Source organism: Dermochelys coriacea, chromosome 6, assembly GCF_009764565.3.
Source record: "Dermochelys coriacea isolate rDerCor1 chromosome 6, rDerCor1.pri.v4, whole genome shotgun sequence".
NCBI lineage: Eukaryota > Metazoa > Chordata > Testudines > Dermochelyidae > Dermochelys > Dermochelys coriacea.
The window spans coordinates 91,083,251-91,107,534 of record NC_050073.1 but is presented as its reverse complement, the minus strand read 5'-3'; the positions used below and the strand labels follow the sequence as shown (position 1 = coordinate 91,107,534).

At 42.9% G+C, this 24,284-nt stretch overlaps 1 protein-coding gene across 1 annotated transcript in view; it reads left to right on the top strand.

Moving 5' to 3' along the window:
* SEL1L (SEL1L adaptor subunit of ERAD E3 ubiquitin ligase) overlaps positions 1–2,403 on the top strand; it is a 56,086-nt gene extending 53,683 nt beyond the window's left edge. The window contains exon 21 of the mRNA XM_038405894.2: positions 96–2,403. Within this exon, the coding sequence (XP_038261822.1) occupies positions 96–299 (204 nt within the window). The 3' untranslated portion in view covers positions 300–2,403. The remainder of the gene's footprint in view (positions 1–95) is intronic.
* The last annotated feature ends 21,881 nt before the right edge of the window (positions 2,404–24,284 follow it).

Sequence of the window (24,284 nt, the reverse complement as noted above, 5' to 3'; positions counted from 1 at the left end):
CCCAGAATTAACGATGCCTGAAACATCGCTATGACATTTCTGACTCATGCAGCCAGAAGAACATAATGGTGAGTTGTTTGTTTTGGTTTTTTTAGGTCAGAGAGATACTGTCACATCTTGACATGGACCAGCTGTTGGGACCTGAATGGGACCTTTACCTTATGACTATCATCGCTTTGCTCCTAGGAACAGTTATAGCTTACAGACAGAGGCAACATCAAGCTATCCCCAGACCGGCAGGGCTGCGGCCAGCTGTGCCCCAACAAGAACCTCCCCCAGAACATCAGCCGCCACAATAGCAGCAACAGGAATCTCTATGAAAAGAACTGTATTCTCCAGCAGAAACTATTTTCATTGTGATTTAGGACAGATCAATGGTCCTTTCCCTCCAAAAGAGGCTCAAAGAAGCATAAAATTCTGAAAGCTGCTTAGAATGATGCCTTTTTTTCAGGGATAAGTAACTTTTTCTAGACTGATTTGAATGTTATTTCAGTGCCAATGGAATAACACAATGGCTTTTTTTCGTGAAACACAAATGTGCTACTATAAAAGTGATGCCTGCTACATCCAATTTCTCTTTATTCAAAGTCCTTTTTCATCATCTCTTAAAGTGTGTGGAAAACATTGGCTAACAAGAGCTGACCCATGTAGAAAGAAAAAAATGTTGGAAGGCTGAAAACCTGAACTCTACTCTTCTGAGCAAAAAAAAAATCCTCTAGAACTGCGAGAGAATTTGTTTTTCTTATCTGCATCCCAAGTATTCCTACAGACCTTATTTTAATTATTCTTTAATTATTTTAATTATTCACAGTTCACATAGTCTCATTATTTGCCTTTGATGTTTTGACCTGAATGTTTCCATTCAGAAGAAGCAAAAACAAAAGCAAAATCTGTAACTATTGAGCAAACTTCTTGTTCTCTGTGATTTGCACTTTCGGGGTTTTGTTTTTTCCTTGCAGCATACATTTTTGCTAATGGCCAATCTCTATTCCAGAAGGCAAATAGGGATAGATTGCATTTGTAAAATAAAAGAATGATTTAAAAAATCCTCCACAGAATGTCCTCCACAAATATTTGGAAAAGTGGTGAGTATTTTCGTGTAGCCTCTGTGCAACTTGTGGGATTTCATATCACAAGAGCAAAAGGGCAATTTGTTAGTCTTCCTGCATTATTTTTTTATTCTTGTCTCTCTAGCAAGGAGAGAGTGGTTAACTGTAGAATGCAGCAAGAATTAGTGTTAAGAAAAGATGCTGATGGTGGGGACATAGCCAGAAGCCTTCTCAGCTCAGTTATAGGTAGACTGTTTTTCTAGTGTTTCTTTTATTAAAAGGTGGGACTCTCGTGTTTCTCCAGCTAGTCTTACAACTTCAGCAATCCAGTCAGTAAGTACAATGGAAATGACCTGTATTGCAAGGTTTTTATGCAGCTAAAATCTATATATCTTGCTACATACATAGTGGGTGCAGCAGAGAATCTGCCTCTATCTTCTGAGCACATCTAAATGAAAGGGGTACAAAGAGGTGAATTCCAGCTCCTTACTCTTGGAGCTGGATTTTCATCAGCATTGCTGCACTTCAGAGCAGCCTAAGAACTGCTTGGAAATGTGCCAGCTGGTAACAGCCCCTCACTGGAACACAGGAGCATCTAGAGTGGAGATGGTCCTAATGGATTATGGCTCCTTCGTGTCACTAGAGCAGTGCAAAGGTGCCACCCTGGGGTAGAGAATCTGACCTATAAACTCAAGGTTCTTGTTTTGTAAAATTCTTGATAGTTTTTTAACTGATCATAACCATTTGGAAGCTAAATGCACAAAGTAAATATGGGAGAATAGCTTTCTGGGGGAAGAAGGCAGAAATATGTACTCCTTTTTCTCAGTAGCAGATATGGATATTTGTTTCCATATTAAGGCTATACCCTGTGGATACACTATTTTAAAGCAAAATGAAATTTCAATATTCAAGACTCTGATGTTTTCTCTAGATCGTACATTGTGCATTTAAAGAGTTAACTGCTTCCTTTTTAAAGGCTTTTGTTCAGTAGATTGGCATTTAAGAAAGAACCAACCTGTATGAAAAGGCTTCGAAACTGTGAGATCTTGTAGGTTTTGTACATAATGTATTATAAAGAGTTGAATGGGCAAGGTCTCTTTGCAGTTAACTTGTTGCATTTTGGGAGAAGGGCTAAATATTCTTTTCTGGAAGCTCATGTTTTGTGGCTGACTGCAGTATTATGAATACAGAAAAAACTTTTAGATACTCCAAGAGCGTGGAGTCAGAATCTCACTAGGTCTTCATGGAAGTTGCATTCTGGGGCAGAAGGATGTTTCAATTCTGTTTGAGAGGGAAAAGTATTGAATTTCTACATGGTCTGATTAAAATGTATAGCAGTTCACTGAATTTTTTTTTTTTAAATAATGCAGTTACTGAACTTCCAAACCTTTTCCCTTTGCAGTATTTTACCTCTTCCCTTGATTTTGTAGATCTCTCTAGCTCAGCATGAGGTAGTTCAAGGCTGGATGGAAAACATTTTCCAATTCACCACCACTGAATGCATTGTGTATCCATAATCTAATAGAGCTAAATTCTAATGACTTAATCCTAGCTATGTGGTTTATAACAGCGATCTTTCGTAGCTGGCTTTGCACATAGCTGAAACATTTTACATTAAAGAAATCAACAGAAGGAAATATATCATCAAAATATTTTTTCATTTTATAGAATTGCCTTTTGAGAAATACAACATAAGCAATAAGGAAGTTTCCCCCTACTGTTGACCATTGCTTAATCTTGTCAAATGGCATCCATTTGAATAAAGTGGTAATAGCAGAAACTAGTTAATATGAATAACATCAAACTAACTCAGGGATTAAAGAAATATGAGTAAATTTTCTAGGTCCGCTACCTACAAGGTGGTTCAGTTTTTCTGACAATCCCTTACTGTTCTGCTCCAAACTTTGCAGCATATTTTTGCTTCTTACAAAAATAAGACTTAGTAATATTGAATTATTTCAGGTTGTGCACACAGTTTATCAACCAGTTCTTTTAATTTCGTAAGTAAGTAGGAGTGGGTTTTTAATTATCTTGCTGGTATTTGTTTTTATAGAGCATCTTTTCAATTTTAGTGGCACACCTTGTCTTTCTAGTTGTGTGCAAGAGCAGTTTGAAGGGGGATTGGGTTTAAAATAAAATTCAGTTGATCACTTGGTGTGGCAGTTCATTCAAATTCTGTTTCTAATTCAATGAAGTTATGTTGCTAAAGTTGTGTATGCACCTGCCTAACTCTGAAGGCTAATATGCAAATTCTGACTACTTTACCACTGGGAAGTTAGGTAACTTCAGTCAGAAATAAGTGATAATTTGAGATTGTACTTGGTTAAAAATCTACTGACCCTAAATTCTGCTTGGCTTATTTTCCCCTATATTTCTTTTCTCTCGTTCTTTATTCTGGAAGCTTGAATGAGAACAGGGTTTCTGAATGTGAACCATAGTCTGTTTTGAATTAAATAATTTTATAGCCCCCCCCCACCCACACACACACACACAGCAGTGTTTTAAGTGCAAACTTTACCTATGTAATCTTCCCAGTGCTTACTGTACTGAACAATAGAGTACCCAAATGCCATCAGTGGGAGTTCTACATGTGGAAAGAAATTAGGAAGATGAAGATCTGAGGAGACAATTTTATTCCAGTGATCCCAAAAGGTAACCTTATGTACCTATCAACTTAAAAATGTTGCTTGTAATTTGAAAACAAAACTCTCTTAAATAGTTGATTTAACTGCCAAGTTGAGAATTTAGGATTCTGTCATCTGCCTTTTCCTTGGTGGTGATTGTCCAAGGGTCTGCTTACATCAGTTGTCATTATTCATTTGTTTGGAAATATTAGTCACCCTGTGACTAATAATTTCAAATGGGGAATAAATAGCAGAAGAAAGGAGCTTGTGTTAATACAAATGTCCTTAGATTGTTTTTTCAAAACATAAAAGAGAAACTTTTTAAAGTTTTCCATGAGACTTTGGCTGTTGTGATAAACTTGCTGAAGTAAAACTCATCAACCTGTCTTTCTGTATGACTTTTCAAGAAGGTTAAATGTATTGTCAGAGTATTTATAATGTTCAAAAATATTATGTACCAATCCTGTTGTCATCAATATACAAATTAAGTTTGGCACATTGTTATTACAGGGGAAAGCTCAACTTCACCAACCCTTTCCTTTTTAAATAAGCAACCATAAGCTGATATTTATGTTTGGGTTCCAGAAAATATTCACAAATATACAACAAGGATAAGGCTTAGTATGACTTGAGAGTTACTACAAGTGCATAAGGGCAGCAAGGGCTACTGGCAAAAGTCCTTTTTGTCTTTATCAGCTGCAGCTGTTAGGAGGGTATTGTAGGGATTTTTAAAATTTATTTTGTATTTAAGGAAATGCAGTATAAAGGCTGGTAAAGTGTAATATAATTGTGTAAACAAATTATGTTAATAGAAAGATGTACAGATTCATTTTGTACTGTGTCTTTAATCCTGTGAAATAAAGTTACCACCTCTGTATGCTGTAAGATACTTTGGTTCTGATAACAAACGGTTCTAACCGGAGGCTAAAACTATTTATAAAGTCCTGCTTCTTTGTATTTTAATTCCAAATGGTGTCCTGAACACACAAAGGCATTGCATCTGCTAATTCAGGGAGGCAGAATTGGTAAGGCACTGGGAACTGAGAAACCACGGTTGTAATGCCAGATCTGCACAAGTACCATATACCAAGTCTATGGCATATTGCTTAATTTCTGTGCCTCCATTTTCCAATATTTAAAATGGCAATGCTTGTTGCAGACATGGAGCTGCTATGTAACACTGATCTGTAATTGTATGCAACTGTATTTGACCTGGTCAGTGAATTAGATTCTTCTTTGAGTGGATGCAGCCATGTATTCCACTTAGGTGTGTGAGGGGGGCGACGCTCCTATTTCATGGCTGTAGCCCCACCCCTGACTATATGCAGCCCCAGCTTCTCTCAGTACCTTCTTATTGCCCATAGCTGGAGTCAGAACTCTGCAGTTTTCAACCTCACAATCCTCTATTCAGTGACTTTTTTTTTTCTAGTTGTATATAGTTCATTAGTACCCCAGTATAGTGTGTGTTAGACTTTGTGTTAGTTGTAGTTAAAACATTGTCGGGGGGGGAGGGTGTATTCCCAGTAACGATCCCCACATGCGGTGCGTGGTGTAACTAGGCAAAGCCCACGTCAAGAGCAGTGTTCAATTTGTAGATCATTCACTAAACAGACTCAAGTGGCAAGAGATCTTTGTCTGAAGCAGCAGCTTGGAGACTTAGACTTCTTGGCAGTCCATGCTGGATGTCACGGATACTTCAGCCAGAGTGATGGCCTCTGCGGTGACCATGAGGAGGTCTTTCTGTCTGCAGAACTTGAGCATCGCTCCCAGTGCCAGCAGGCCATTGAGGATTTGCCAGCCACTTTTTCTCAGATAAAACAGAGAAGACTGCATTCCTTAAAAGACGTTAGGCTACTGTTAGGTCCTTTGGGGGTGTAAATACTGGCACCGCAGATGCACCAATGTGACATTCAACAGCAACAACTGCAGTAGCATCTGTAGTGCAGGGCAGCCTTTCTCTTCCCCGAGACAGCGGTACTACCACAGAAAGGGGCACAGATCCTACAGAAAGAAGCAGATGGGTTCGGGGTTCAGGCAGGCCATGCACCCTCTTCCGGCAACTCAAACACCAATTTTGACTCTTTCGTCCAGAGCAGTGTTCCAGTCCTCGCTCAAGGAAGATAAGGCCATTGTGGAGAAACTAAATGAATTCTTTGCATCAGTCTTCACTGCAGAGCCATTCTTTTTAATGACAAATCTGAGGAATTTCCCCAGATTGAGGTGTCATTAGAGGAGGTTTTGGAACAAAGTGATAAACAGTAGTGAGTCACCAGGACCAGATGGTATTCACACAAGAGTTCTGAAGGAACTCAGATATGAAATTGCAGAACTACAACTCTGGTATGTAACCTATCATTTAAATTGGCTTCTTTACCAGATGATTGGAATATAGCTAATGGGGTGCCAATTTTTTTAAGACACCAGAGGCGATCCTGGCAACTACAAGCTGGTATGTCTAACTTCAGTACCAGACAAACTGGTTGAAACTACAGTAAAGAACAGAATTATCAGACACATAGATTAACACTATTTGTTAGGGAAGAGTCAACATGGCTTTTGTAAAGAGAAATCATGCCTCACCGATCTATTGGAATTCTTTGAGGAGGTCAACAAATATGTGGATAAGGATGATCCAGTTGATATAGTATTCTTAGACTTTCCAAAGCCTTTGGCAAGATCCCTCACTATACGCTCTTAAGCAAAGCATGCAGTCATGGAATAAGAGGAAATGTCCTCTCATGGATCAGTAACTGGTTAAAGGATAGGAATAAATGGTTAGTTTTCACAGTGGAGAGAGGTAAACAGTGCTGTCCCCCAGGGGCCTGTACTGGGACCAGTGCTGTTTAAACATATTCATAAATGGTCTGGAAAAAGGGATAAACACTGAGCTGGCAAAATTTGCAGATGATACAAAATTACTCAAGACAGTTAAGTCCAAAACAGACTACAAAATGTTACAAAAGGATCTCACAAAACTGGGTGACTGGGCAACAAAATGGCAGATGAAATTCAATGTTGATATATGCAAAGTAATGCATGTTGCAAAACATAATCCCAACTATACATACAAAATTATGGGGTCTAAATTAGCTGTTACTGCTCAAAAAGACCTTGGATTCATTGTGCAGCAGCAATAAAAAAAAAAAAGCTAACAATGTTAGGAACCATTAGGAAAGGGATAGATAATAAGACAGAAAATATCATAATGCCTTAATAGAAATCCATAGTGTGCCCACATCTTGAATACTACATGCAGATCTGGTTGCCCCATCATATAAAAGATACATTGGAATTGGAAAAGGTACAGAGAAGGGCAACAAAATTGATTAGGGGTCTTGAACAGCTTCCATATTAGGGGATATGATAAAGATCTATAAAATCTAGATTGGTATGGAGAATGTGAATAAGGAAATGTTATTTACTCCTTGACACGAGAACTAGGGGTCACCCAATGAAATTAATAGGCAGCAGGTTTCAAACAAAAGGAAATACTTCTTCACACAACGTATGGTCAATCTGTAAAACTCTGCCAAGAAATATTGTGAAGGTCAAAATTATAACAGGGTTCACAAAAAACCCAACTAGGTAACTTTGTAGAGGATAGGTCCATCAATGACTATTAGCCAGGGTGGGCAGGGTTGCAACACCATGATCAGAGTATCCCTAGCCTCTGCCAGAAGCTGGGAGTGGACAACGGGATGGATCACTCGATGATTGCCTGTTCTGTTCATTCCCTCTCAAGCACATGGCATTGCCATTGTTTGAAGACAGGATACTGGGCTAGATGGACCATTGATCTGATCCAGCATGGCCATTCTTACATTTGCATTCCCCCCACCCCATCCCCTCTGTTTGGGGACAGGCTGGACCACTTTCATAATGGTTGGGGCTCAGTCACCACTGACAGCTGGGTCCTAAGCTCTGTCAGATCAGGCTATGCCATCCAGTTCCTCTCTATCCTTCGTACTCTCCCTACCTCCCCGTCCCTCGTCAGCAAGCCTTCTCACGAGTTACTGCTCCTTGAGTAGGTTCGCTCTCTGTTTGTGTAGGGGGCGGTGAAGGAGGTTCCACCAAATCACCAGGGTCAGGGTTTCTATTCCCAGTACATTCTGGTGCCCAAATCCAAGAGAGGGCTAAGACCCATTCTTGACCTTTGCAGCCTCAACAAATGTATCTGGTACATGAGGTTCCAAATGGTCACTGTCAATTTTCCTCCCTGCATTGTCTCAGAATGACTGGTTTGCTGCCCTGGACCTTCAGGAGGTCTACTTTCATGTGGTGGTTTTACCGAGCCACAGCAAATTCCTTTGATTCATCATAGTAGAGCACCATTTCCAGTGTGGGGCGCTGAGTCACGCGTGGTTTCCATGAAGACAAGCATCCTTCAAACTATCTTCACAATTTGAGGCATTCTGACAATAGACCTCTGTGCCACAGGGTCAACAGGAAATGTCATCTGTTCTGCTCTCAAGGGGGCTCAGTCCAAACTCAACTGTCCAACACTTTCCATCTCAGGTGGCAAATGGCTCTCTTCTATGCCTTTCCCCCAATCCCAATCATCCCACAGTTGGTATGGTCAAGGCAGTGCTGGTTCTCCAATCTTCTTGTACTGTCAATTCAGTCTCCGATATTGCTTCCTCTCCATCATGGCTGCACCTTGTACCCTGTGCTCAGCTCCCTGTATCTCATGGCCTGGCTGCTGCATGGCTGACTGAAGAGGAAGAGCAGTGTTTGGCAGCTATTCAGCAGATTCCACTCAACAGTAGAAAACCCTCTACCCGGATGGCCTATTCAGCAAAATGGATATTGTTTTCCATTTGGTCATTAACCTGCAGAAGTCAACCACTGCTGCTGTCCATCCAAGACATCTTGGAGTACCTGCTGCACTTTCAGTCATTGGGACTTGAATTTAGTTTATATCGCTGAAGATGCACTTGCAATAGACATTTCTGCCCCCCATTCAGGGTAGAGCAATCTTCTCCAATCCTAGAGTATCAAGATTCTTAAAAGGGCTTCTTCGTCTACATTCTTCAGTCCAAGAGCTGGTTTCTCTGTGGGACCTTAACATGGGCCTACCTGCACTGTATCAAGACTGCGGATGAAATAGCTTTGGCTACTACCTCTCAAAGGGTGTGAACTCATTCAATGAGAGTGCAAGCAATGTCAATAGCATTCCTCAATGACGTTTCCATCTGAGATGTTTGCAGGGCTGCTACATGGTCTTCCATGTATGCGTTTATGAACAATTATGCCATTACTGCATCTTCCAGGGTGGATACAACCTTGGGAAGGGTGATGCTGCAGTTCTTATTTAGGCAGACTCTGAGCCTTGCCTCCTGGGAGGGGTATTGCTTGTGAGTCATCTAAGTGGAATACATGGCTGCATCTGCTTGAAGAAGAGGAAGAAACGGTTAGTTACTGTAACTGTGGTTCTTTGAGATGTGATGAAGACGAGTGTTCCATGACCCACCCTCTGTCTCTTTGCATCAGGGTCTCATCTCTGGGCTTTTGGTGCAAAGAAACCAAGAGGGGTTGGGGTAGCATCACCTCATAGCCCCTCCCTGGGTATAGGGCCACGAAGTGCAAGCATCACCCCTCTACAGGTACTGCTAGGTAAATGCTCCCATGCTAGCACACTGGGTGCATATAGACCTAAGTGGAATACACATCTGCATCACATCTAGGGTTCCCAGGCATCCATTTTTTGACCAGAATACCCAGTTGAAAAGGGATCCTTGCGGCTCCTGTCAGCACCACTGACCAGGCTGTTAAAAGTCCTCTCAGCAGCTCAGTGGGGCCAAGGCACATTCCCTGGCTTGGCGTGGCTCCTGGAAGCACCCAGCATTTCCCTCCAGCTCCTAGGTGGAGGTGCGACCCTGAGTGCCACAGCTAATTGGAGCTGCTGGGGCAGCGTCTGCAGACGGACAGTGCACAGAGCTGCCTGGCTGCGCCTCCACCTAGGAGCCGGAGGGAAATACTGGCTGCTTCCAGGAGCCACCTGAGGTAAGCACCGCCCGGAGCCTGCACCCTGAATCCTCTCCTGCACCCCAAACTCTGCCCCAGCCCTGAGCCCCCTCCTGCACCCCAAACCCTTCATCTCTGGCCCCACACCAGAGCCAGCACCCCCAGCCAGAGCCCTCATCCCCTCCTGCACCCCAACCCCTTGCCCTAGCCTGGTGAAAGTGAGCAAGGGGTGGGGGAAGAGTGAGCAATGGAGGGAGGAGGGATGTAGGGAGGGGGGGCTTAGAAAGGATGTGGTGGGGCCTCAGGGAAGGGGCAGGGCAAGGGTGTTTGGTTTTCTGCAATTAGAAAGTTGGCAACCCTAATCACATCTCGAAGAACCACAGATACAGTAACTGTTTCTTGCTTTATAGCTATATTGGGTTATTAGAGGAACAAAAATGATTAAAGGTCTAGAAAACATGGCCTATTTGGAAAGAATGAAAAAAAAATTGGTTTGTTTAGTCTGGAGAAGAGAAGACTGAGTGGGGAGGTGATAGTTTGCAAATACATAAAAGGTTGCTACAAGGAGGAGGGAGAAGAATTGTTCTTGTTAACCTCTGTGGATAGGACAAGAAGCAATGGGCTTAAATTGCAGCAAGGGAAGTTCAGGTTAGATGTTAGGAACAACTTCCTAATGATCAGGATGGTTAAGCACTGGAACAAATTGTCTTTGGGGGTTGTGGAATCTCCATCATTGGAGGTTTTTAAGAACAGTTAGACGGATCCCGTCAAGAATGGTCTAGTTATTATGTAGTCTTGCTTGGAGTGTAGGGGACTGGACTAGATGACCTATTGACATACCTTTCAGTCCTGCACTTCTATGATTCTATTATTACTGTATGAATGTATTGGGCTAGCTTAGTAGGGGCTGTTGGAAAAACAAGCAATTAAAGCCACACCAGGGTCATAGATGAGCAGCCTCCAACAAGCACTTGGGGGTCAGGAGCCAGTTAAAAGACCATGGCCAAGCTGTTACCAGCATAGATGATTTGTGCCTCCAGATGGGGAGGGCAATCTAAAGGGGAGGACATGTGACCCTCCTCAAATGTCTCCTTTACCCAGCGACCCCCTCAACCTCATGCTCAGCCCCGTTACCTGTGTGGAGGAGGAGGCTCTCTCTTTCTCCTGCTGTACCTGCCCCCTGGCCACATTCGGTTGCTCTCCCTAGCAGCTGGGCCCAGGTGGGGAACAGGACAGAGCCACTTCTCACGCAGTGGCTGCCTGCAAGAGCCAGGCTGGGGAGACGGTGGCAGTGCGCCACCCACCCTCCAAGCCTGGCTGCTGGAGACAGGGTCCAAGCAAGCAGCAAATATGCTGGAGGGGAGGCAGGATTCTGTCTCACTTGGCCCCTGTCCCTGGCAGCCGGGCCCCGGCAGGGGTCGGCTCACCCCTGCTGTCCCCCTAGCCCGGATCTCATATGCAGCCACCACAGTGCATGAAACAACGACCCAGAGCGGCTAGCGTGAGAAGCAGCTGGTCCCACCCCCTCCACTCCCCTCCCAGGCCAAGCGTGCCGGCTGGGGGGGGGGGGAAGGCACAGCAGGAGGACAGAGCCACCCTTCACTCTCCCCCCTCCCCGGGCCCAGCAGGCCGATTTGGGAAAGCAGTTGACCCTGTATGCTCCACACACACACACGTGTCACCTATGGTTATTGGTTTCAGAGTAGCAGCCGTGTTAGTCTGTATTCGCAAAAAGAAAAGGAGTACTTGTGGCACCTTAGAGACTAACAAATTGATTAGAGCATAAGCTTTCGTGAGCTACAGCTCACTTCATCGGATGCATTTGGTGGAAAAAACAGAGGGGAGATTTATATACACACACAGAGAACATGAAACAATGGGTTTATCGTACACACTGTAAGGAGAGTGATCACTTAAGATAAGCCATCACCAGCAGCAGGGGGGGAAAAAGGAGGAAAACCTTTCATGGTGACAAGCAAGGTAGGCTATAACAAGAATATCTGAGAAACAGTGGGGGGTGAGGTGGGGGGCAAAAATAACATGGGGAAATAGTTTTACTTTGTGTAATGACTCATCCATTCCCAGTCTCTATTCAAGCCTAAGTTAATTGTATCCAGTTTGCAAATTAATTCCAATTCAGCAGTCTCTCATTGGAGTCTGTTTTTGAAGCTTTTTTGTTGAAGGATAGCCACTCTCAGGTCTGTAATCGAGTGACCGGAGAGATTGAAGTGTTCTCCAACTGGTTTTTGAATGTTATAATTCTTGACGTCTGATTGTGTCCATTCTTTCTTTTACGTAGAGACTATCCAGTTTGGCCAATGTACACGGCAGATGGGCATTGCTGGCACATGATGGCATATATCACATTGGTAGATGCGCAGGTGAACGAGCCTCTGATAGTGTGGCTGATGTGATTAGGCCCTATGATGGTATCCCCTGAATAGATATGTGGACAGAGTTGGCAACGGGCTTTGTTGCAAAGATAGGTTCCTGGGTTAGTGGTTCTGTTGTGTGGTGTGTGGTTGCTGGTGAGTATTTGCTTCAGATTGGGGGGCTGTCTATAAGCAAGGACTGGCCTGTCTCCCAAGATCTGTGAGAGTGATGGGTCATCCTTCAGGATAGGTTGTAGATCCTTGATGATGCGTTGGAGAGGTTTTAGTTGGGGGCTGAAGGTGATGGCTAGTGGCGTTCTGTTATTTTCTTTGTTGGGCCTGTCCTGTAGTAGGTGACTTCTGGGTACTCTTCTGGCTCTGTCAGTCTGTTTCTTCACTTCAGCAGGTGGGTATTGTAGTTGTAGGAATGCACGATAGAGATCTTGTAGGTGTTTGTCTCTGTCTGAGGGGTTGGAGCAAATGCGGTTATATCGTAGAGCTTGGCTGTAGACAATGGATCATGTGGTATGATCTGAATGAAAGCTAGAGGCATGTAGGTAGGAATAGCGGTCAGTAGGTTTCCGATATAGAGTGGTGTTTATGTGACCATTGCTTATTAGCACCGTAGTGTCCAGGAAGTGGATCTCTTGTGTGGACTGGTCCAGACTGAGGTTGATGGTGGGATGGAAATTGTTGAAATCATGGTGGAATTCCTCAAGGGCTTCTTTTCCATGGGTCCAGATGATGAAGATGTCATCAATGTAGCACAAGTAGAGTAGGGGCATTAGGGGACGAGAGCTGAGGAAGTGTTGTTCTAAGTCAACCATAAAAGTGTTGGCATACTGTGGGGCCATGCGGGTACCCATCGCAGTGCCGCTGATTTGAAGGTATACATTGTCCCCAAATGTGAAATAGTTATGGGTGAGGACAAAGTCCAGCCACCAGGTTAGCCGTGACATTATTGGGGATACTGTTCCTGACGGCTTGTAGTCCATCTTTGTGTGGAATGTTGGTGTAGAGGGCTTCTACATCCATAGTGGCTAGGATGGTGTTTTTAGGAAGATCACCAATGGACTGTAGTTTCCTCAGGAAGTCAGTGGTGTCTCGAAGATAGCTGGGAGTGCTGGTAACGAAGGGCCTGAGGAGGGAGTCTACATAGCCAGACAATCCTGCTGTCAGGGTGCCAATGCCTAAGATGATGGGGCATCCAGGATTTCCAGGTTTATGGATCTTGGGTAGCAGATAGAATACCCCAGGTCGGGGTTCTAGGGGTGTGTCTGTGCGGATTTGTTCTTGTGCTTTTTCAGGGAGTTTCTTGAGCAAATGCTGTAGTTTCTTTTGGTAACTCTCAGTGGGATCAGAGGGTAATGGCTTGTAGAAAGTGGTGTTGGAGAGCTGCCTAGTAGCCTCTTGTTCATACTCCGACCTATTCATGATGACGACAGCACCTCCTTTGTCAGCCTTTTTGATTATGATGTCAGAGTTGTTTCTGAGGCTGTGGATGGCACTGTGTTCTGCATGGCTGAGGTTATGGGGTAAGCGATGCTGCTTTTCCACAATTTCAGCTCGTGCACGTCGGCGGAAGCACTCTATGTAGAAGTCCAGGCTGCTGTTTCGACCTTCAGGAGGAGTCCACCCAGAATCCTTCTTTTTGTAGTGTTGGTAGGAAGGTCTCTGTGGGTTAATATGTTGGTCAGAGGTGTGTTGGAAATATTCCTTGAGTCGGAGACATCGAAAATAGGATTCTAGGTCACCACAGAACTGTATCATGTTCGTGGGGGTGGAGGGGCAAAAGGAGAGGCCCCGAGATAGGACAGATTCTTCTGCTGGGCTAAGAGTATAGTTGGATAGATTAACAATATTGCTGGGTGGGTTACGGGAACCACTGTTGTGGCCCCTTGTGGCATATAAATAGCCTACCTTGCTTGTCACCATGAAAGGTTTTCCTCCTTTTTCCCCCCCTGCTGCTGGTGATGGCTTATCTTAAGTGATCACTCTCCTTACAGTGTGTATGATAAACCCATTGTTTCATGTTCTCTGTGTGTGTATATAAATCTCCCCTCTGTTTTTTCCACCAAATGCATCCGATGAAGTGAGCTGTAGCTCACGAAAGCTTATGCTCTAATAAACTTGTTAGTCTCTAAGGTGCCACAAGTACTCCTTTTCTTTTTGCGAATACAGACTAACACGGCTGCTACTCTGAAACCTGTCATTATGCAAGGCACTGTATTTAGCCGTATAGAGTGGAAATCTGTCAACTTCATGAAAAAACTCATACACATACAGACAGACATCATCTTCCTCTCCAAATGCAAACAGATGGACATCATACCGAAAGGACTGAAGGTAAAAAATCCATTACAATCTACATACCACACAGACTATTTCACCCTCTGGTATTAAATTGTTGGTCTTTCTTAAATAGACATTTTGTAAATAAAATGGAAACTGAAACAGATGTTCTCAAGTCAAATGCTACTTCTAAATAGCTGGTACAAGCTGAATTGGACCACGTATTTTCTGTAGTATTTCTATCCAGACTAAAACAAAAATGAAACATTTCTTAATCAAATTGATTAAACCAGTGTAAAGTGCAATCTAAAGCGTACAAAATGCTACAGAACTACTCTCAAAACGTATTAGTACTAATTTCTAGTGCAGTAAACTATATCCTTTATGTTCCTTTGAAAACAAAACCACCCTCAGTGGAATATCCCTCATGCAGACCTGTTGGGTCCGTGAATGAATCATATAGTTTTGGATTTGCCAAAAATGCAAACCCTCTTTTAAATTCCAGTCTCCTCTTGTTTTGATTAACAAGTAAGGGAACATCTTGCTGTAGAACAGATGCATGATCAAACTGGTTCCTTGTTTTTTCCATTGTTTGTGCACACAAGCTATTGAATTGCTCACATTGGTCAAGGGGGAAGTTATCATATTCTGTCACTGGGAGAAGAGAGCCTCAAGTATGCAGATTACAATAGTATAAAATGACCACTAAACCTTGCTGGTGAAAGGCAAGTGTCACTGATGCTGTCCCTTGGCTCTTAGTCCTACCATCCTCCCTTGTTGTTTGTTGCTTTAACTACTTTAGTAGGAGACCAGAGTTCTGTCTGAAAACATAAACTTCAAATTCACAACAGACTGAAACATGCACATCCTCTGTGAGATCTCTAAAGCAATAGGAAATTAAGTATTCTTTCTAGCAAGTGACTGCAAGTTCCTTTCATAATTTCTGTCCACCTCCAACCCAATAGATTTAATACAAGTCAGGGGCATGAAATGGCCATAAATATTCAGAAGGTGATATTTAATCATGAATTTGAATAAAGAATACTTAATATATTTATACCATAGGGAACAGATGTAACCCCAGGGAACAAAAATCTTGGAAATAAAATTTACTAAGGATCAGAGTTGTCTTTAGGGGGGTAGCAAGCAGGGAACTGCATCATATATACAGAGTCGCTATGGGTAAGTGTAACGTGACCATTACAGTAATTTAATCTCTAAAAGTGCAAATAAATACACTAAAGCAGCAGTTTTCAAACTGTGAGGTATGCCTATGGGGGCTTGGAGGAACATTTGGGGGGGCAAGAGGTGATGCCAGGTGGCTCAGGCTTCTGCCCCCAGGGCTCAGTTCCCTGCTTGCAGTCTTGGGAGGCAAGACTAAGGCAACCATGCCTTAGTTTCTGCCCTGGGCCCCAGCGAGTCTAACACCAGCCCTGCTAAGGACTTAATCAAGGGTACTGGAGCATTAGAAATGAGATTAATGATGGAGAAGGAAAAAACCTGAAAATCAAATCCATAATTTTTAATCTTCTGAAGGTTTTTGCTTGGAAATTTTTTTTTGGGGGGGGGGAGGAGGGGATGTCAGGGAAGGGGTTTCTGTCCTATTATGTGAGTGAAACAAGAACCAAAGAGTGACCCAATTGAAATAATCACTAGTGGGTGTTTTTTCCCCCGTGGATAGAAACGAAGAATGGCATTACTTTCATGGTTGTATTTTGGGCTCCATAGTGAAATGTACCTTGAAGTAAACCTCTTCCAGATGGACTTTAGCAGAAAGCAGAATGTTTCCCCCTCCCCATATATAAAAAATGAAGCACCCTGGACTTAAGCATGAGTTCATGAGACCTCCCCACTAAGATAATCAAGACCAGATCCTATCCTCACCTCCTGGAAGCAGGAGCAGATAGAGGTTGGGGAAAAGCAGGAGTGGAGTCCTCTGGAGCTACCCACTCCTGAGCAATGGAAACAGCTATTGGGAGGCTGGGACAGATCTCTGGTGTGGTCTTGTTCCTTCAACATTTCACTCTGATAGTCACTTACTAGGCCCTGGTCTACACTGGGGGGGAGGGGAGAGCGGATCGATCTAAGTTATGCAACTTCAGCTATGTGAATAACATAGCTGAAGTCGACGTACTTGGACCTACTCATTGCGCAGTGTCTTCACTACAGTGAGTCGACTGCTGCTGCTCCCCTGTTGACTCTGCCTGTGCCTCTCGCGGCAGTGGAGTACAGGAGTCAACGGGAGAGTGCTCGGGGGTTGATTTATCGCATCTAGACTAGACGTGATAAATCGATCCCCGCTGGATCAATCACTGCCTACTAATCCCGTGGGTAGTGTAGACATACCCTTAGACTGCATGGGCCTGACTTTCAGAAGTGCAAGAAGAAGAATAGGATGACTATGAGCTGCCAATGTGATATGGCTGTGAAAAAAGCTAATGCGGTTTTGGGATGCATCAGGAGAGGCATTTCCAGTAGGGATAAGGAGGTTTTAGTACCATTATACAAGGCACTGGTGAGACCTCACCTAGAATACTGTGTGCAGTTCTGGTCTCCCATGTTTAAAAAGGATGAATTCAAACTGGAGCAGGTAAAGAGAAGGGCTACTAGGATGATCCAAGGAATGGAAAACTTGTCTTATGAAAGGAGACTTAAGGAGCTTGGCTTGTTTAGCCTAACTAAAAGAAGGTTGAGGGGAGATATGATTGCTCTCTATAAATATATCAGAGGGATAAATACAGGAGAGGGAGAGGAATTATTTCAGCTCAGCACCAATGTGGACACAAGAACAAATGGGTATAAACTGGCCACCAGGAAGTTTAGACTTGAAATTAGATGAAGGTTTCTAACCATCAGAGGAGTGAAGTTTTGGAATAGCCTTCCAAGGGAAGCAGTGGGGGCAAAAGATCTATCTGGTTTTAAGATTCTATTCGATAAGTTTATGGAGGAGATGGTATGATGGGATAATGTGATTTTGGTAAGTAATTGATCTTTAGTCCTATTTACCCTGAATATTTAATCCCCTGAGATGGGATATTAGATGGATGGGATCTGAGTTACCCAGGAAAGAATCTTCTGTAGTATCTGGCTGGTGAATCTTGCCCATATGCTCAGGGTTTAGCTGATCACCATATTTGGGGTCGGGAAGGAATTTTCCTCCAGGGCAGATTGGAGATGCCCTGGAGGTTTTTTGCCTTCCTCTGTAGCATGGGGCATGGGTGACTTGAGGGAGGCTTCTCTGCTCCTTGAAGTCTTTAAACCATGATTTGAGGACTTCAATAGTTCAGACATAGGTGAGGTTTTTCATAGGAGAGGGTGGGTGAGATTCTGTGGCCTGCGCTGTGCAGGAGGTCGGACTAGATGATCACAGTGGTCCCTTCTGACCTTTGTATCTATGAACTTGCAACTTCAGCTGAATGTAGCTGGAGCTATGACTGTTCATAATTTCCCTGAAAACTGGACCCTAGAGCAGTCTTGTTCTTTACCATTGATGTTTTGGCCCCTAGGGATATGTCTACACAGCAAAAAACATAAAAATAAAAAAATGCAGCAGAGAGTCTCAGAGCCCAAGTCTACAGACTCAGGCTTGCTCTATGATGCTAAAAATAATAGTGTAGATGTTCATACTCAGGCTCTGAAGCCCAGGGAAGAGTGTGAGTTTCAGAGCGTGAGCCTGAACATCTACATAGTTAGTTTTCACACTGTAGCACAAACCTTAGTCTGTAGACCCAGGCTCTGAGACTGGGACTCACTGCTGTGGGATATTTTTGGCATATCGGCAGGTGTCATCTTCTATGGCTTCATGTTCACAGGCCACCGTGGTGTATAGATCTGTGCTAAACAAACCAAGTGGAAAGTTAGCTAAAGAGCTACTGCTGGATGTCTCAGGGCAAATCTGATCAATTGTTCCACAAGGATCTCTTGACGTGCTATGCCATGGTTATACAGGAGGCCAAGCCTCCACCATAATATCTGGAAAATCTTAATCAACTGGTTTGTCTTGGGTTGTGGGCATACTTGCCAATTAAAATCCTTCCTATTACTGGTCGGATGCTGGCTGAATTCTCCAGCTCTGTAGAAGCACAGCAACATGTTGGGGGGTGAAGTGAGGGGAGGGAAGACAGACAAACACAGGACTTTTCTGCTTGAGTTTCATCCTGTGTTGCTCACCAAGGTGTTAGTATTTTGAGCTATCAGCTGTTCATCTAACCCATGTCCCTCCTAGTTAGTTAAGGCCCATGTTAGGGGGCTTATTCCTTCACTCACTTACTTCCTTGGTCCTTCTCGCGTGAACAGAGAGCAACAATACCCAAAGTCCAAAGGTGCAAACAATTTGATGTTTATTGGGGTGAACTTCCAGCAAGCATGATTCCAGTTTCCTTCCTTAGTGTCCCCCTTCCCAGCTCTGACACCACAGAGCCTTACCTGTGTCCTTGTTCCCATTCCTGCCCTTACCTAAACAAGATTCCTATTTCCCCCCCCCCCTTCGTGACTGACTGCAGACTATATAGTAAAACTTGAGTTCTGCTTAGCTATACCTTAACCAATCATTTTACTGAAATTTAACTAACCAATCCTAACATATTGTAACATGATTATTTAACCAATTATATCCCACCACCTTAATTAATTTAGACCCAGCAAAATTAATTATACAGCAGACAGAAACAATCACAGAACCAGAAAGAGATTATACAGACAAACAATAGGGAAATGGGGACTACAATGATAGAACAACAAAGAAATAAGGAAAAAGAAAAGGAGTACTTGTGGCACCTTAGAGACTAACATTTATTAGAGCATAAGCTTTCGTGAGTTACAGCTCACTTCATCGGATGCATCAGACCTAACACAGACCTAACCACTTGTTTTTAAAGCAACCATGTGCACCTTTGTGGGAGCAGAAGGCTGCTTTGGGGAGGTCATTGCAGCTTAGAACTGGCTATTTGTGGAGTGGCACTCAGAGAAGGCTGTGGCAGCCAGCTGACTGCCCTCTTATTTGGCTAGGTTGGCTTCTTAATATTAAACCATTTTTCCAGCACCTGGGCCATTGTCAGGGATGAGCATGACAGTACTTCTGGAACTCAAACCCTTATGGGAATTTTGAATGTCAAACTTGATTAGGAGCCTCAAATGGGCTTTGGAAGGGATCTTCAGAGAAAATAATTTTAGCCTAAAAGGCACCCAAGCTCTGAGAAGGATGTTTCCACCATCTGAGGAGGCAGAATAAAACTGATAAGCTTTTCAGTGAGTGCTACAGTAATTCAGGAGTGATGTACACCTAGGGAAGGGCTGTGAAATCTGGAGGACAGAGCCTTTTAGGATGTTTTTGGCACACAGCTTACTAGACGCAGATGTCTTTCATAACATTCACTGGTTTCAGAGTAGCAGCCGTGTTAGTCTGTATTCGCAAAAAGAAAAGGAGTACTTGTGGCACCTTAGAGACTAACAAATTTATTAGAGCATAAGCTTTCGTGAGCTACAGCTCACTTCACTGTCGTTTATGTAACATTATGTAACATTCACTGTTGTTTATGTAAATCAGATGTTGAAAATACAAGTTTATGCCCATCAATACTTGGTGACCAAAAGACACAGATTTATACATAGAAATATACTTAAGAAAAAGATTTTGAGTTCAATAGCTGCAGTCCTTCCCCTTGCCAATTTGTATCTATTTAACAAATTCTGCAGTTTGAAATATCCTCCTCTGGCCTAGGTTTGTTTAGTTTTCCAAACTCCATCCCCGTGAGAGCTTCCAGCTTCTTCAGAGACCCCAAACTTAGTTTTATTTAGTTTTATCAGGGGAAAGGAGGACCAGGAGCCTCCTGCACAATGTTTCATGTGCTGAAATGCATGTAAATTAACTTTAAGTTCTTCAGGAGCCCATAAGGAATTTTTAAGCTTTCATGGGCATTTTATGCTGACCTTGCAAGTCTATCAGGAATCCATGGCAATCATTTCAGTGTCCAGCATTTAAGCATATTAAACTTGTAAATGCCTATAATAAATTGTTTTCATTGCATACAGAACCAGACATAGCATTTCTATGCATGAAGTCTATTTTCTGCACATAAATAGTATTCTTTGGGCAGTGAGTGGTAATTCTGTAATTAGTCCTCTAGCAGCTTAGTGCTTTATAGGTTAATTAAAACCAACATCTTGAACTCCAGCTAGAGACTTATGGGCAGTCACTGACAGATCCCAAACTATATGATGTCATGGGTTGACTGTGTGACACCTCACTTAATAAGTAGCTGGGTGCATTCTGCACTAGCTTCATTTTCTGAAAATTCTCAGAACATATTGTGTGTTTATAGCAGTCTTATATTGGAGGCAGATGCTGGGGCAGGAGCAAGGTGTGCATCCATTTTCCCCAGCTCTTGTAACTTTTAATGCCTCTGGCTATGAAAGTGGGATGTGTCCAAGATGTGGTTGTGTATTCAACCAGTAGAGGGCCCGAGATACCTAACTTTAAGACATATTTTAGGTCTGTTAGTGAGGCTCAAAAGACTTGAGCCCACATAGATTTTAAGAAAATCTATATGGTAGATTTTCCCTCTTTTTCAACTGGTTTAATTTGTGCATTTCATAGTACTAAGAGAGAGAGTGAAAGTATCTATACACAAGCTATAAGTATATATAAAGTATCTATACACAAGCTGTCCCTTGTTTGTCTGTGTGGGGATCTTTCACTCACAACTGTGGGAGCGTTTCTTTAAATGATTATAAATTTACAAAAAGGGGCAGGGGACTCCAAGACAGACACAGTACCTGATGCTATTGTTAACCTATATTTGAAAATAAGTAGTTTTCAAGTTGAAGATGTCCCTTTAACCAAATTTAATTGAAACAATCATTTAAAACCCCTTCCCTTTTTATGCCCTGAAATAAGCTTTGTTTACTTCCTGCAGCCCCTTTGCTTCCTCTTCCATCCTTTCTAATGAACCCTCCCTCTACCTAAACTGATCTTCACTTTGTCTCTTTTCTCTCCCTCTCTCAATATTGGCGTGTACAGTGAAATGCTCCTTCACTGTGTTCTTGCAACCTCTCTGTTCTCACAGCTGTTTCAGCATCCACACATAATGCCCCTGCCACATTCCCAAACATTTCAGATAAAACATCTCTACATCCTGCTAAATACTCCAATCAGAAGGCTGTTGCAACACTGTTTTCTCATTGACTTCAGTGGAATGTCAGACCTATGGGAAACACAGCAGGTGAAGTAGAGGATCTGCAGCTAAGAGGATAATAATGGGTTACTGAAAATCTTATATTGGACTCTAATTGATTAGTGCTAGGAAGCCGCTTTTCCTACAGATTTTTCCATAACTGTCCACTACTGGGTTTCTTGCACCTGCCTCTGGAGTATTTAACACTAGCCATTGCCAGAAACAGGATCATGAACTAGATGGACCACTGGCCTGATCCTGTGTGGCAATTCCTACCTCAGTACAAATTTTCTGAGTGTGGATTGTGCTTCTCATTAAAATAGGTCAAAATGCCACAAAATGCCTCTTGTCAGACTCATTAAACTAGAATGGAGATTCAGAAAAAAATTACTCAGTTATACAGACAATGAGTACATAGTTACATTTGGTTTGGCGTATAAACCCTCATGCTACAGGTGTTCTCACTTCATATAATTGTCCAATCCTGGTTTGAAGCCGTCTTTGCACTTAGCCTTGCTATCTACTGGTAATGAATTCCATAGGTTAATTATGCATTCTAGGTGTGTTTTTTTTAAGTATGTCTTTACCACTCTGGTTTTGAAAGGACCCTTTTAAGATTAAAATCACATATATACTCATAGACTGTAAGACCAGAAGTGACCATTGTGATCATCTAGACTAGTGGTTCTCAACCTGCTACCCAATCAGCACACAGCCGTGGCCCACATCCTCAGGGCCATACAGGTAGTATATATATTGTGTGCATGCAGCCCACATAACACATAGAGAGCTGCATATGTGGCCCACAATGGTAAACAGGTTGAGAATCACTGATCTAGTCTGACCTCCTACACATTGCTGACCACAGAACCTCACCCACCCAGTCCTGTAGTAGGCCTTGTAAGTGGTGTCTGAGTTACTGAAGTCCTCAAATCTTGAGTTAAAGACTTAAAGTTACAGAGAATCCACCATTTACTTTAGTTCAAACTAGCATGTGACCCATGCTCCACACTGCAGAGGAAGGCGGAAAACCCACAGGATCTCTGTCAATCTATTTTAAATAAAAATCTTACCCATATTGCTAAAAGTACCTTTAGATTATTGAAAATTAACATTTAAAAAAACTAATTAACATTTCAGTCATAGATTTTAAGATTATAAGGGATTATTAACATCATCTAATCTGACCTCCTGTATAACTCAGGCCAGAGGATTTCACCAAATGATTCTTGCTTCAAGCCCGTAGCTTCTGGTTAAGTGAAAGCATATTCTGGGAAAGACATACAAACTTGATTTAAAGACTTCAAGCCACAGAAAATTCACAATAATCTGGGTAAATTGTTCCAATGGTTAATTACCCTCACTATTGATGCTGTTTGTTTACTTTTTTCCTTTGCCCTCAGAGCAGGCCATTGAGATTAGTTTGGTTAGGTTCATTTTCAGTTTGTACTTTAGTTTCAGTTTCTGGTTCTGACTTTGGATCTCATCAGCCAAGTCTGTTAGACTGAAGCTCCCAACACTGCATGGGAAGGATTACATCCACAAAAACACTATTTTGTAGTGAACATAGACACGGGAACTAGGAGTGCAGGGGGTGCTGCAGCACCCCCAGGTTTTGTGCGGGGACCCGGCCACCAACCCTACACCCAGGGTCCCGGTGCTGCCGACCCTGTGCCCAGGGCTCTGCTCCCAACCCTGTGCCCAGGGTCCCAGCTGTCACCGGCGCCTGGCCCCACGCCCAGGGTCTTGGCTGCAGGACCCGTCCCCGGGTCTCTGCTCCTGGCCCCACTGTGATTCCAGCCTCAGCCCCCTTACCTCTGTTTGTGTCCCCTCCCCTCCTCTCCCCCCCAACTCCCGGAGCCGCAGCATGGAGCGTGGCCACAGCTATGGGGAGGGGGGCATGGACACAGGTAAGGGGGGTATGAAGTAAAAAGTTTGGGGCCACTGGCTTTCAGCACCCCCACTGTAAAAAGTGTTCCAGTGCCACTGGTAGTGAATTCCGAAAAATCATTTGTCCATAGTTGGGTGGGTTTTTGGTTTCTTGGTCCCTTTTCTTTTAAAGTTTCTTAAAATAATTTTTGGGCCTAAACTGATTTTTGTCCCTTTAATTCTGATAGTTAGGGGAAAGGTTGCACAGGAGGGAAGTGGCTAAAAAGGGAGAATCCAAATAGTGACATAAATGTGATCTCACTATATGCAGCTGTGTTGGATTTTTCTGCCACTCTGCTAACCAGGCAGGTGTGGTGGGGTTCCTATGAGCTGCCTAATTGTCTGTCAAATTCAGGGTGGTGGACGTGTGCATCCGGGTGGAAGTTTAAAGAACTCATGAAACTTTAAAAAAAAAAAAAAAAAAAAAAAAAAAAAAAAAAAAGAGAGATAAATTCCAGTGTCTTGGTCAATCATCCTTCTCTCAATTAAAAACAGATTCTGCTGGCTCAGTCTCTGTGTAAACTACTACTGCCAGCTGTGTTTGCCTTACACATTCAGTGCAAGAGCGGGTGCAGTGATACAAAAAGCAGTTACATTGTTTTTCATATAAACATGGTGAATTCTCTCTGTTTTATTATAATTTGTTGTGCTAGAGTTGGGACCCTAAAAATTCAGTGATTCACTTAGACACTTGTAGCAGAAGCTTCCTATTTGTTGTTCACTAATTGTCATTTCACATTTTCTCTGCTCTGATTAAAAGTTACTATAATCCGATCACAGATCACATGTGTAATTTAGGTGACCCACCACATGCCATGAGTAGCAAGTATTTAAACATAAATTTGGTCTGCCTGTGTATTTATGCTCATCCCCATGGACTGT